General features: G+C 39.4%; 1 protein-coding gene across 2 annotated transcripts in view; it reads right to left on the reverse strand.

Moving 5' to 3' along the window:
• Positions 1–14,585, reverse strand: part of CDK6 (cyclin dependent kinase 6) — a 123,587-nt gene that overhangs the window by 20,833 nt on the left and 88,169 nt on the right. For both annotated transcript variants that reach the window (XM_031052495.2, XM_005152927.4), the window contains exon 5: positions 8,125–8,234. In XM_031052495.2, the coding sequence (XP_030908355.1) occupies positions 8,125–8,234 (110 nt within the window). The remainder of the gene's footprint in view (positions 1–8,124; positions 8,235–14,585) is intronic.

Below are 14,585 nucleotides of genomic sequence, written 5' to 3' on the forward strand. Positions count from 1 at the left end.
TGGAAAAACCATCAGCCTCCCACACACTCATATGCACATGAATGGCAGAAGAATAAAGGCGGAAAAGTGCAAAGCACAGAATTTTGAACGCTGACAAGATCTTTCCAAGGAACGAACCTTCTCCCAGTGCAGTTGGTCTGGACTGTGGTGAACTTTTATGGCACTTGCAACTTAAATCATTCTTGTAACAAAACAAGATAATTTCCAAAAATGGCAAAAACAAACTCAGGCCAGAACTGTACAGTACTTCGGTTCAAAGGCTACAAATCCAGCTATGTAGGTTATACAGTTCTAAGATGCAACATCCACCTTTCCTTGTTAAACAAAGACAAAACTGAAAGGGGAGGGGAGAAAGGGGGAGAGAAAGTTGTTTTAATTTTCCTGCTACCAAATCTAACTGCGAGCAAGTAGATAAGTGAATGATTACACTTTCAAGCTCTTGGTCCACTAGATACGTTGGCGTAAGGGTCACTGGAAAACACCAGATAATATGATTGCAAAGTCTGTGTTTAAAATTTCTGCATGATAAAGAGAACAGTTCTCTCTTTAACCACATTTAAGATGTTTGCCAGTTTATACAGAAAACCCAACTAATAAGCAACATTAATGGCTATATTTACATAGGGTTTTTTTGCCTAGATGTCTCTACTGTCTTGGTTTTATTATACCTTCCCTCCCAATATCCAGTCCTACATCCTTTTTTAATTTCCCACATTCCTCTTCTGCTCCCTCTATTTCTCTCTTCTTTCCAACATAAAGAAGATTTGAAATATATTACAGCTCTCTCTCTGCTTTTGAAAGGTATTTTTGAAATGTGTTGGAAATAAGAAAACAGAGCACAAAAAGGGAGGGTTAAGCTTACAGCTGAAAAAAAGACAGCAACCTTACCATATGGAGAAATATAGGATCTAGTAGGCAAAGCAAAATATCTAATGCTGCATAACTACCATGCCCACTTAAGACAGTGGGGGCTAAATGATGAGATAAGCTGAAGCACAGGAAAATAACTGACAAAGAATTAAAATCCATCTAAAATGAGACAAAGCCATGTCATAGAAGTATGCTTCACAATTCCTTACATGGCAGTATTCATATTTTAGACTCTTCACTATCTTTAGAGTCTCTTTTCAGACTGTTCACGGCACTATTCTTGTATGTGCAGAAAGGTAAAGCAAAATTAAAGTCTTCACTACTGTCAGTCAGAGTTGCCTTCTCTTTTGTTCAATATGACCAGGATGTCATCTGCAATATCCATACACACAGCAAGAAGTTAAAAACCCAGCTGGGTGGTAGTTCACAACCGTGTGCAAAACAATTCTTAATAAAGGTAATTTTTAAAAGACAAGGAATATAGAATCATAGAATAGTTAGGGTTGGAAAGCACCTTAAGATCATCTAGTTCCAACCACCCTGCCATGGGCAGGGACAGAAATCCTGCTGGTTTTTCTATTATTTCCCACCTAAGTCATGCTAAGTTTACCCACTGATTTGAGACAGTTTTGTTTATGGTGTGTTACATAGAGATGCTGTCTCTCCCTTCTGGTCCTGTCCAAACTGAAGTATCTTCAGTCATATTGTAGCCTTAATTGATGAACTTGATCTATGGCAAGAGTTATGTATTGTACCTAGAAAAACAAGCTTTCATATTAAGTTGCATAGCATTTTGCTGTTAAAGTTCCAGTATATCAGAGAATTATATGACAGCTTACTATCAATTACAGGCTTTAAACAAATGTTTCTGCTCCCCCAATGCTTTGAATAATTGAATAATATTAATGGAAAACAATTTTAAGAGATTCCATGCTGTCATTTAATTTGAATTTAAGGTCACCTAGTACATCGAAGTCCTTCTGTCAGGTATGTATTTGCAAAGTTACAGATTCTTTGCCTGTTTCTCAAGACCATTCAACAGTAAAGCAATTCATCATAAGGAATGACTAACCCAGGGTATGTCTGGAGTAGTGGACACAGTACTTCAAATTTCCAAGCAGTTGTCTGCAATTGCAGAATTTCTGTGAATCACCTTCCCCAAAGCCCACTGTCCTCTAATTCATTCTCCAGATGAAGAACATGCTTAGGTGGCTGAGAACCTGTGATTCTGCTGTTGAACATACGTTGCCAGATGTATACCTAATTTTTCCAAAGTGCAACCTTAACAGACTACATCTGTAAGAGGTTAGCACTTATAGGAACTGATAATTCAGACCACATGATAAAACTGATGCTAGTTAGAACAGATTCACAGATGAACTGGACTGCAGATCTCTTCCAACACAAAAGCTGTCTGTCCCATTCAAAGCACCAGAGAACCTGCAAACTCTGTTATGATCTGTCCCTTTGTTGCCTTCCGCTAAGAAATGGGAGTACGCACCTCCTCTGTATAAAGACACGCATACAGTAGCTCACCTACCCATGGCCTAATTTCCTTTGAAGTTACCTTTTGTGTGTGTGTGTGATATTTTAGCAGATGGGTAACAACAATCATACTAGCAGAATGTTTTAAATTATTGTAAAAATAGCTTGAACACTCTTTTGCTTGTGCTACACAGTCTCACAAAGACCTGAAGAGTCATTCAACCTTATGCGGAATCACAGACTTATCGTCTTAGGGAGTTACCTGCTGGGGTTTATTTCACAGATAAAACAATCAAACACTTGTACAACAGGATCACTAAAAGAAGTGCAAAGAATGGGAGCTGGGACAACACTAAGCAGTACTCTCTCCTCCTTGCCAGTTTGCAACAGCGTCTTTTATGGAGATCGTTCCAACTAAGTGCTGTACTGTGCACATTAACACAGATTAGCTCTGCCACTCCTTGCACCACTCTGTTGGACTGAATTGTTTCTAGAGAGGTTACAACTCTCTTTGGAGTCAGGGTTAATTCCAGCAGGGGTTTCAGCAGAGCCAAGACTTTACCACATGATCCAGCTAAAAAGAGGTATTCTTTTCACTCAGCAATAGAAGTTCAAAGTTCCCTATCCAGCTTCAGGTTTTGGAGACAACTTAAAAACAGGTGTTCCTCTGTTACACTTGGCTATTTTCTTCTGCAACCACTTGACCGTATTTATCCCACAAAGCATTAACTGAAACTTAAGCTGCAGACCTGACTGCTCTTCCCTCACTCACAAATAGAGGAAGAATCCAGGAGCAGGTGGGTGCCACATCTCTGTCCACAGATCAGATCTATCCTACCACCTGGTTCTGGAGTTGACACAGAAAAAATGCATGCAATGTGTCTGGTGGCTGCATTTTAAACACTAATAATAACCTCTGGCTTATTTGGAGAGGGGAATAAAGTTACACTTATTTTTGTGTGAACGATTCTTTACAATTACTTTACATGGTAAGAATATATGTCTAAGAAAGTATATGTGTGTATTGCTAGGTTTTTTAAACCTGTTAAAAGTTTTACAATTAAGGTCCCAAATCCAGAGTTCACATCACAGCCTGATCACCAGATGAGGCTGTAAGCTTTGATTTTATCACATCTGTGTATATTACGTAGAGCAACAAAGTCCTGGAATCCTGGCTTTTCTACACATAATGATGTAACTCTAATTGGACAAATTTATACCATTGAAAGATGGTATAAATACATGTCTATAGCTGGTTACCTTACACCTGTTGTTCGTGCTCACCAGGGAACTCATCCTATCATAGGTGTTTGAGTAGAGCCACACATCTCTTACTTCTGCTACAATTTTCAAGCATGGCTGGTATGGCAATAACTGTCTCACATATATTAGGAGCTGGCAGAGAAAACTGAAAAATGAGACAACTGCTAAAAATGATTTAATATTTAAAAATGAATAATAACTTCATTCTATTTGTGCCAATCATGTGGCTTATGAAATTTTAGGACTGATGATCTTACCAACAGCAGGCTGATTAAAACACCATGGAACTGGTGCATGGATGGTCTCAGTAAGAAGCCCATGTGCCTGGAATTAATTTCTTTCAGCTGGATGAAGCTTGGGTCACTGAGATAATACTGTTTTACTTTTGGTTTGGGGAGGTGAAAAAGGTTTTTGGGAGAGGACTGTCTTTGAGTTTTTGGGTTTGAATTGGTACCTGGTAAGATTTGTGAAGATGGTGCATGCAGTCACAACACTGGCCACTCTCAAACGCATGACTTTTTCAGCTTGAGTGGGCTATGAATATAGCATCAGCTACAAAAACTGGTGATCTCTTCTGATGATTTTTAGGTCTATATTTGCTACAAAGGAAGACAAACTCAGTTGCTTGTGCAATATTACAGTTAAACTTGCCTAGCTGATATTATTATATAGATATCCAACTGATGAGTCCTACATACACACACGCTAACAACCTCGTGTGTGCAGGATCTAAAACTTACAGGACTGTGATTTTGAAGACTGGGCATGTATACATGCACTAAGAGCTAAGCATCAAAAGATTTTGACATTTTTTCTCATGACTGCCTACATGACTGCCTGACTCCCCAAGACTGGTGATCTCTGCTTTCTTTCACTCAGATTCAGATTCCAGTTTTCTTTCCCTCTCACACTCATTAAAATTAAGTATTACCTAATCCAAGCAAGAAGAAAGACAATCCCTTCCCAAAAATACTGGTCATGGCTTCCTGCTTTGGAGCCGCCTGCAGTCCTTGAGCCAGCTGGAAGTTTTATGTGTCCAGACAGAAGTGGATGCTACTCCCATGTTTGCCTTCCTCTTTAATGAGTAGTTCACTGAGTAGGAGGTACAAAGCCCTTTCCTACTGGCCAGGAAAATGCCCAGCCTCAGAGTGAAACCTTTTTATAAGTAATCCTTATTTTACCTAAATGTAAAGAAAAGATAATGCTAATCTTGTTGTGCCAAAGGCTGCCCCCATGCCACTGGGCCCTGTCGGTCCTGCACGCTGCACCTCTGACAGATTTTGTGATACGGCAGCAAGCCACAGCATACCTCTTAATTTTCCTTACTGGTTGTTATTCTTAATGCACCATAGCTTTTGAATCACAAAGAAAACAGTCACTGTGACAAATACATTTACGCTTTTGTTAGGTAAGGATAGTCGTCCATATGTATCTAAAAGTCACTGCAACCTACTTAATTAGACAGGAAATTTTCAAGTAATGCTTTATTTGTGGGTGATCTCATCAGCAGTGCACATGGACAGATGATGCACAAACTAGAATCGTTTTTCATACGTAACATACACCTGACTACTGAGTGATTTATTGCTGATCTGTAAGTAGAGTAAGATCCTTAGGAATCTGTGCGAGGGGTTTTAAGATACAAACTTTGTGCCTTCACATACGCTGAAGTTTACAAATCTGTACCATATTTAAAGTGTGCGCATTTTAAATATAGCTATGACTTTATGCAAACCTCAGATTGCAGGAGGACCAGAGTCCTCGGCTGAGAACTGTCATTTGTTTAGCTCTGTCAGCCAAGATGAAAGAAATGTTAAGATTTACTCTAGGTGTATCTAGACAGAGATGTACTTTATTTTTTGTGCCTATGAATTCCTTTATACACTTTTGTGTATTTTAGATCTATTTCGTAGACAAACACTTTGTTTGCATTTGTCTTAAATGGCTTTGGATTAAGGGTGATTTAAGTCAAATGAGGTGCCTTCCACTTAGAGACATAGCAATTTGTAACACAGGACTGGAATATTCATACAGAGCTGACATCTCTCCTATGCTTGTCCAAACCTACAGCAACTTGGCTGTATTTTCCTACAAAACTGTATTCTAGCAAACTCAAACTATCAACTGTAAAAAACCGTAAAAAACTGTAAAAAAGCTCAGAAGAGCCTCAGTACATTTCTTAAAAATGACAGAGCTTTAAAACCTTTCATAGAATCATAGAATAGTTAGGATTGGAAAGGACCTTAATATCATCTAGTTCCAACCCCCCTGCCATGAGCAGGGATCAAAGAGAAAGCAAACAAGAGTAGGGAAAGAAGGCAACAAGTACCCAGTATCACACTAAAAAGAAAAGGTTGTCTTAATGTCAAACCAACATCTACTTCTAAGCTTTAGCCGCATTCTCATACTCTTATCCTGTCAACACCAGTGGAAATATGGATCAGTGATTACCCAAGGGCACTACCATTTTCCAGCAGAAATAGCTCTTGCATTTATTCAATCTTTTGGAAATAATCCATGGAGTTTGCAAAATTTTACAGTTTACTGCTACCAAGGTCACAGTAACATGGGTTTTCTTTTGCAATCCATCAGGAGAATCAAAAGACAACATATATCATATAGAGAGTATTGCAACATTAATCCCATACAACTGTCCATGGAGATAGCACTTGGTGCTGTTCATTGTGGCTTTATGGCAATGCGCCTTGAGAGTAGCCTTCCAAATCATGCTTGTATGTGAAAGTCATATTGTTTCCAACGAAATAACATAGTACATACAGGCTTGGCAGAATCCTGACCTCTACAGTTTTTGACAGACTCCCAAATTTAGGACTAAGAATGTCAGAATGACCCTGCATTTGGCAAGAATATACATGTCCTGGATTTATCAAACTCTGCCATAAGCCTGATCTCATTTCCCTAAAAAAATGTATTAATGTCATATTTGCATTTGTAATCAAGTAGAAAATTGAGCTGTCCCTAATTTAATTTACTATGTTGGATTTGGAGAGTCAGTGAGGCTTATACATCATAAGAGGAAAAACTAAATTAAATTGGTGGTGCTTGTATATGGCAATATTTCGTATCTGTCAGAATACTGCAAATTACATGAGAAAAATGAATGTAATAAAGTTCTGACTTGTTTGTCCTATACTACTCTTACTGAAAATGCTAAAATTGTTGACTCTGCTATTCAAATTAGAAGAAATATCAATGGCTTAATGCTATTATGAATCTGGTATTATAAGGGATAAGACTAAATTTTTAAAAGTTTGCAATTGAGGGTTCAATTGATACTCCTAAATCCACATTCTTTTTTTCTCACATTTTCTGACCTCATTTCTGAGTCAGAAGCAGAGAGGGTGGAGTGTAATAATTCTACCCAGGCCATTTGACCAGGCAAGAAGCCCAAGAGAAATGATTTTTCCATATACTAACATTAATAAGTAGTAGAACTCTTATTTTTCAAGACTTCAATTAGTATTTTGAATGTAACACTGTATAAGATAAATAGTTTTGCAAGGCCCTTGCAGTATGGCTTCTCCTTGTAAATTATACTGATTTTGGTTTTTAGGCTACCCAATGTATCATTTTCTTTCACATTTTCTTTATGTGTATTTTTTGATCTTACAATGGGTGTACAAAATGCCATAGAGTTTCTAGATGGAGATCATCCAGGTGATGACAACACACACTTCTTGTAGTAAGCTCAACCAAAATGCATATGACTGGGTTAATACTGAGACAGATTCATCTTGTTAAGGTTCCTGAGTGTTTGTTCCTCTCCAAACCCTACATGGTACAACCCCCAAATTAGTGTCCTCCCATGGGGAAAGACTAGTACACAAGTGTTCCTCTCATATTCCCAACTCTGCATCCAGCAGTAACATTCTGCAGCATGACAGTTCTGATAGCCAATTTAATTGAATCAGCTCCCCCAACAAGTCCTTTATCTGCTGGATTTTTTATTTTTTTTACTACATTTAACATTTCTGCTACCCTACACTCAGGCTAAGTAGGTTATTCTTTAAAAAATCCTACCTTTGTTTCCTACTTCTAAAAATCCTCTTTACAGTGACTTTTGAGATCTCAAATATGCAAAGAAGGGACTATAAGCAAACACCTGATGCTCCAGCGCAGAAACTCCAGAGCAAGAAGACTGCTGACCACCATGCCCTGCTTTTCTCAGTGTAAATCTTTTCCAGAACCCTGCTTTACTTGATCAACAGCCTCTCTAGCACACTTTTAATTGCATTTGGACTTACGTGTAACAGGAATACATCAATGCTGACATAGGCTTTACCAAAACTCGTATCAGAAAAGAAAGATTCCAAGATAGCAACAAGCATGAATTAGCAATGGGCATTTAAATGTTGCACTGCAAATAAAACATCCTATCAGGCCTTTCCAATATAAACGTGATCCAGTGTACTGCACCAGACATTACTGCACATTTTTTAAAATTTCAAATGTAAACCATGAAGGAAATAAAACCGTATTTCTTACTTTCGACGGAACAATTCTGCAAATATGCAGCCAACACTCCAAAGATCGACTGGTGTTGCATAGCTGGACTGAAGCAAAACTTCAGGAGCTCTATACCACAAAGTAACAACCTGTAAAACAAAAGTGAACATAAAAGAGAGCATGCTTAGTTACGTAAGTACAACTTCATGAGTGCTGTGCATACAGCTCCCATTTAGTTTAATCCAAATCATAAATTTCACAAATTAGGGCAAACTGGCTTGGCCAGTGCATAGAAAAGGGCCCTGTAAGGAAAATCTTAGTATAGATAGTTGCAGCGATGATGAGTTGGGATATGAGACCACTTCATGCCAAGAACAGTCCAGTTCAAGGTACAGCAAAAATACAGTAACAGAGTACAGTGTTGGTGTGATATCACTATATTATAACAGCACACTATGAGAAACACTGACATTTTTGCAACGTACAGGCCTCCAAACACTTTCCAGTGGAGATATGGTTTCTCTCTCCATAGAGCAAATGTTAGTCTACTTAACAAGTTCTTAAAACTTTGGTGGACCTCTTAGATGTAGTCACCAGAGCCAAACTGGAAACAAATAAGCTAAGGAATCACGTGGGTTTATCCACAGGACAAATCAGAACCTTGTCTGTCCTATGTCCTTCATAGTCTATGTATTATTTTTTGTTAAAGGAATGGGGTTAGCTCAAGTGTATGGGCTAAGCTGGGTGAACATGTCTGACCCATCTCAAAAGTTCTTGCTGAAGAAACAACTTTATTTTTTTAAAATCAACTTGATATAGATTAAGTCAATCCTCAAAGATGTTCCTTATGAAAGGTATTCAGTGCTGTCCACTGTGGCTTCCTTACACACTAGAGGTACCTCAAACTCAGTTTTCAACTGAGCAACAGAGCATAGGGATCGCTGGCAGATTCCTGACCTTTATAACTGTGTGAGAGTCTCTCCCCATGTGCTGCTGGTTAGACCAACAGTAACTTCTCTCAGAATTTACTTCCAAATGACACACTCTTTTCCCAGGGACATAAGCCACGTGAAGCGTCTGCTTTTAAACTGTTCTTGTCCTGGTGGTCATGTTGCAACATGCTGTAGACATCCAGTGGGAATTTTACTGGTACTGCTTCATCAATGTACTTTGATGTGTCCTGCATATTGGACCCACAACAGAGATGGGACAGTTTATATTTATCCTTTTGTTTCCCACACGTAGACCAAATACAGACAAAGCTGACTGGATCTTCAGTGTATTTACAGAAGAACACAAGGACCTTCTTCAGAGTCCTGCCTGAACTATTATGTTGATGGAATATAATCTCAGAGCCATGGGAGTATCCTGCTCCTGAATACAGTTATAATACAGCCATAACAACACATGATCATTAGCTAAATAACAGTATTTTCTTACTGTGTGCTATAATTTAAACCTCTGACTATTAATTTGGGAGCACGGAGGTTCTCAGCAATTATTGCTTTGTTTCTCCTACAGTCACAAATGTTGGAGATGCAGCATTCAGAAGGAGCATGAAAAAAAGCAAAAACACTGGAAAGGAACAAGTGCAAAGACAAGAATAATCTTAAAAAGTATGTTAACTAGGATAGTGAGTTCTGAATTTCAAGACCAGTACAAAGAAATGCATAAGAAGAGTGTTTTTTTTTTAATGATAACAAAATAATTGTCTTCTAAGCAAAAATAACAATGGAAGTAATCAGCCGAACTTGCGGGTCAAAGCCAGCTGAAACAAAAGCAAATAAAACATTTATTACAATCATTACATGCCCTGACAGCCTTTGGAACTCCTGAATGGCTATTGAAGGGAGGTTCACGGATATTTGCACAAGTGGTCATATTTGCTAACAGTCCTCTTAAACACTTTGATCTCTATTCATAAAATTTGTCTTTGAAACAGTTCAATAACACAGTGCAAAGTACTGCACTGGCAAACTAGAATTCCAGGTACCTGTCCACAGAAACAGATTCCTGTGTGGAAGTTTGGCATTATTTAACTCCATTTGTCTTGTTCCTGATTTGGTACCATACATACCACTGATGCTTTTTCCAAAATATTTCTCCCGATAAAAACTAGAAAGTTTCTTCAGAGATTCACTCCAGGGAAAGAAGATAAAGGTATGGGAGCTTAGGGATTTTACTGGAGCTGCCCTGTCTGAGTCACATGGATTTCCTCCTGATACACATATTTTCCCTGATGCAGATATAGCTCTGAAACTGAACTGCATTTCTAGTTTCTCAGTGCATTTGTGGAAAAGCTTACTTAAGAAGCGTTGCTTTGAGAAATTAGATATAACAATTTCAACCCATTATTGTTTGTCAGTGGCTGGGTGCGGCGTCAGAAGTAAGAGCTCTGTGATCTCTGATCTGTGGGAATACCACCAAACCTCATGATTCCTGGGTTGGGATCCACATGGCTCTTCTCACACAGAGTGAAAGGATGCTTTACTTTCCCCAATCCCCTCAGGCCTGCCACATTAAGGCTCTGCGCTCTCACAGGCAAAGGATTAGGGGATGCATAGTTGTGTCTGCACAGTCTGAATACTGCTGACAATGTACACTTCAAACTGCAGTCTGTTTTCCAGGGAAGCTGCTTGCTTCCAGAGAAGACTGTTGCAGCTCGTGGCCAGTCCCCAGGTGCTGGCTCAGGGGGCACAGTGCTGTGTTCAGAAGGCTGCAGAAGCATGCAACACGTTAGCTGCTTCTCCCACGTGACCACTTACTGGCACAGTTCCCCAGGCGTTCGTACCCTGCAACGCTCGTGCACACATACACAGGGACCTGGAGATTTTACTTCTGAGTAATTTGGAAACTTAAACCCTTTCATATATGCATATATATATTTATATAATCTATTTCTAAAGTCTCACAGTTAAAATTCCAGCAAATGCCTTATTGCTTTATAGTCAAAGAGGAAGTAATCTGTGTTGAGCTGTTTTGTTATAATCCGTCACAACTGTGTAATTATAAAAGTGACCAAGTAACCTTTGTGGTTTGTAATAAGTAAGTCTGTGTTTCAGAATGTGAACCTAAAAAGGATCAAAATGTACTGAATGTCAGTTTGCACATAAGTAATGCTATAGATGACTCTCTAGTGGTCAGGGTCTTCTCCTGAAAAGCACAGGATGATGCAGATGATGCAGTGGTTTTGACACAGAGTTTCACACTCTCTCTTACCGTAGAAGCCAAGAAAATATTTATGGACATTCCATTAACATTTGCAGATAAGTAGAAATGAAAATTATTCTGAACACAGGATATGGTAAGACTGAACAACTAGATCATCATTTCCTCTTTAACACAGTTCTGTCTTAGAATGAAAAAATGCTTTGCTTAGGTAAGCCACACCACTAGTGAAACAGGCTCTCCCTGAGAGATAATGCACTTGATAAACAGCTGCTTGATAAAGTCCCATTTTTAGGATGAAAAAACCAACCACCTTCATTGGCACATTTCATTAAATTTTGTCTCTCCTGAAAGTCTGAGAAACGTGATGTGGCACATGGTGATTTTTGTAGGAAAAGGCGTTCATGCACACATGCTGACAGAGATGCTAAATTCAGCACAAGACTCCTGAATACTTGTGAGGTTGTAGGCTTTAGTGACCATGTTGCATCTTAGTCCTCCCATTAAATAAGCTTCCTCCCTTTGCCTCCTCGCTTCTGCTTACCCTGCCTGGTCGATTTCGCTCCTCTCCTACAACAGCCAGGTCCCCCCCTCCCAGCTTTCCCCTGCCTCCTCTCCCTGCCTCTGCCTTCATACCACACGCCAGTGTCCCCCCTGACAGCGTCACCCAATATGACTAACCCCCCCTGTTGCTCATGTGTAGACACCCAGGTGGACTCAGCCTGCTGTCCCACCATGTCCCATGGGCTCTGCCTTCCCTCACATTCCCTGTCTGCTTCCTTCACACCCTCAAACTCCCTGAATTTCACACTGTCCCCTCTTTTTCCAACTGCCTCAGAAGGCTCCTGGGTCAGATTAGCTCCTTTTTCTCCTTTAGCTTCTCAGCCCACTCTGCTTGTCCTGAGGATACCCTATGACATTTGTATTTCATAATCTGAGCAACATACAAAAGAGACTAATTCATACACTGGAAGGAGTGCATACTTAAAGGAGTAACTATGCTCCTTTTCCAGTGCATATTTGTGTTTTCACTACCCAGATAAGATGGAATGATGAGAGCCAAAAACGGTATCAGTAGCTGCAGATCGCTGGTTCTAACATTTTAAATGTCAATAGATTAAGGCAGCATTTCAGGATGAAAAGAAATGAAATGTACATCTGAGAGGTATCAGAAAGGAAAAGGACATCTGCAAAAGTCTACTGAGACTGTGTGTGACCCTCTAAAGAAGGAAATGTGCTCAGTGAGAAGCAAGGGGACAGCTGCATTTAGAGTCAGAGAAGAAAAATAACTTCATTTTGAAATACAGCTTTCTCCCTTATTATAAATTATTATAGATTTTGTTATCTGGGATCATCTAGTCCCAGGAGTTTCAATCCTGCAGTTCATGGTACCTGTTCCTGATGAAAAGTCAAATTAGTGGTAAGTATCTGCTCACTAGCAAAGTGAACATAAGACCTAGGCATTGTGTCAGTCTCATTTAATTTCCATTTACTTTACAGAGCAGATTTTAGCTTTTGGAAAACTGCTGAAGTTAAATGGATCTCACAATACACAGCCCTTTCCAAATATAGTTCCTGTCTGAATAGCATACAGTTCAAAAAAGACAAACAGAGGTTTAGGGATGGGGTTGAGTAACATAGACACAAAAGACTACATTTTGGTTTGCCACAGACTTTAAGTACAGACCAGTGCTCAGTTGCACAGCTACAGGAACAAAGCAGGGATCAGACTGTAACACAGTGGCTATGTCTGTGCTAGGAAATTAAATGGGACAGGAAATGTTCCTTTGGCACTGAGACCAACAGGCACAGAGTGGCCTATGTCCATATTATTAAATTCTCAGCCCCTCAAAAAAGGTGATCGCATGCAAACTGCTTATTGGGAATGATGTCTGGTCCATGCTTAACTGTGCCTAGGAACTGTGTGGGGAAAGGCTGGTTGGCATAATTTAAAACCATGCCAATAATTTAGCAGTATAGACAATTGAGCTCCAGTACCCATGAACGCTTCCTGGCACTCTTTAGTCTACTAGCCAGTGAGTCACACTGTGGCCCTGGGTCTTCCTTTCACTCCAGAGAGAAAGTGTTTTGCTATGCTTCCCTCACCCCCGCTGATTCAGAAGGGGCTCCAGGAGGGAAATGGAGTGGGGCAGGCATGGCCCACTCCTCATCTCACCCAGCAGCTAGTCTTATTTTATCTTAAGCATGTTGTACAGGTCAGATGAACAAATGCTGCAACTGCTTGCTATCTATGAGGAGAATTTAACTAACTGGCCCCCATGTAGACATCTTCCTTTTAGACATCTAAAGCTGGATAAGATTAATTCTACTCTAATTAATTCTGAGGGGACTTTGAAGAGGCCTATAAATCTTTTAAAATACTAGTTTTCATAGAAATCACGCCACAAAGGCAATTAGCAGGATGCTTAAATTCATACAAAGCATCCTTGAATCCAAATCTTTCCAAATATTTTGCTTTTGTGATTGTGGTTTCTACTGTACTTCTTTTGCTGCTGATTTTGTTAATTATATTTGCCATCAGACACTGGCTCATTTCATTGCTTAAAGCATTAAAGCATTTCAACCTCATGAAAGATTATTTGGAATTTATTTTTTTTACGTTCCCTAATATGGTTTTTAAACTCAAGTTATTTTTTTCAGTTCTCACTAACAGGATTTTCACACTATCTTTGGGGCATCTTTCTGACTCCTTTTCATTTATTTTTGTCCTTTCTTTTTGAGTAAAAATGAGGGAATATAGCTAATGTATGTTGTAGTATCTAGAATACAGCTCTTTAGTGTTGCTTCATGGTCTCCCAACTTCATTTCAAATTGTTCAGGAGGATTTAAAGTGGAATCTTTCCAACTTCATTGTGGAACTGTTACTGCATGGCTTCCGCTTCAGGTCTCAGACTCTAAAATGAGTTGCAGAATCTTCTCCAAGCTTCGGAGAAAATTTCTCCTTAGCTGTATAACTAAGCCTGACATTCGTTACAGACTAGTTGGGAAGGAAAGAATTACAGATGGCTAAAAGTCTGGGCTTCCAGACTTGTATACTGATTGAAACCTGGCTTTACCCTCCACTGTGGAGAGATTGTCTCTCCCTAATACACCTCCCTCTTGTGTGCTGAAAACAGAGCATTGAATCTCCACAGAGTCTGAAAATTTGTAATTTCTTAAATGAACCTGCTTAAAAATGGCTCTGATCTGACAGTGTAACATTACTTAAAATGAAGTCAATGTAACATCAAAAATTGCTTAGGAAGAATGTGCCACCAAGTCCTCCAAGGACAACGTGAAGACCAGTGGGAGCAGAGCACACCTGTGCCATA

This window comes from Melopsittacus undulatus, chromosome 1 (genome assembly GCF_012275295.1).
Source record: "Melopsittacus undulatus isolate bMelUnd1 chromosome 1, bMelUnd1.mat.Z, whole genome shotgun sequence".
NCBI lineage: Eukaryota > Metazoa > Chordata > Aves > Psittaciformes > Psittaculidae > Melopsittacus > Melopsittacus undulatus.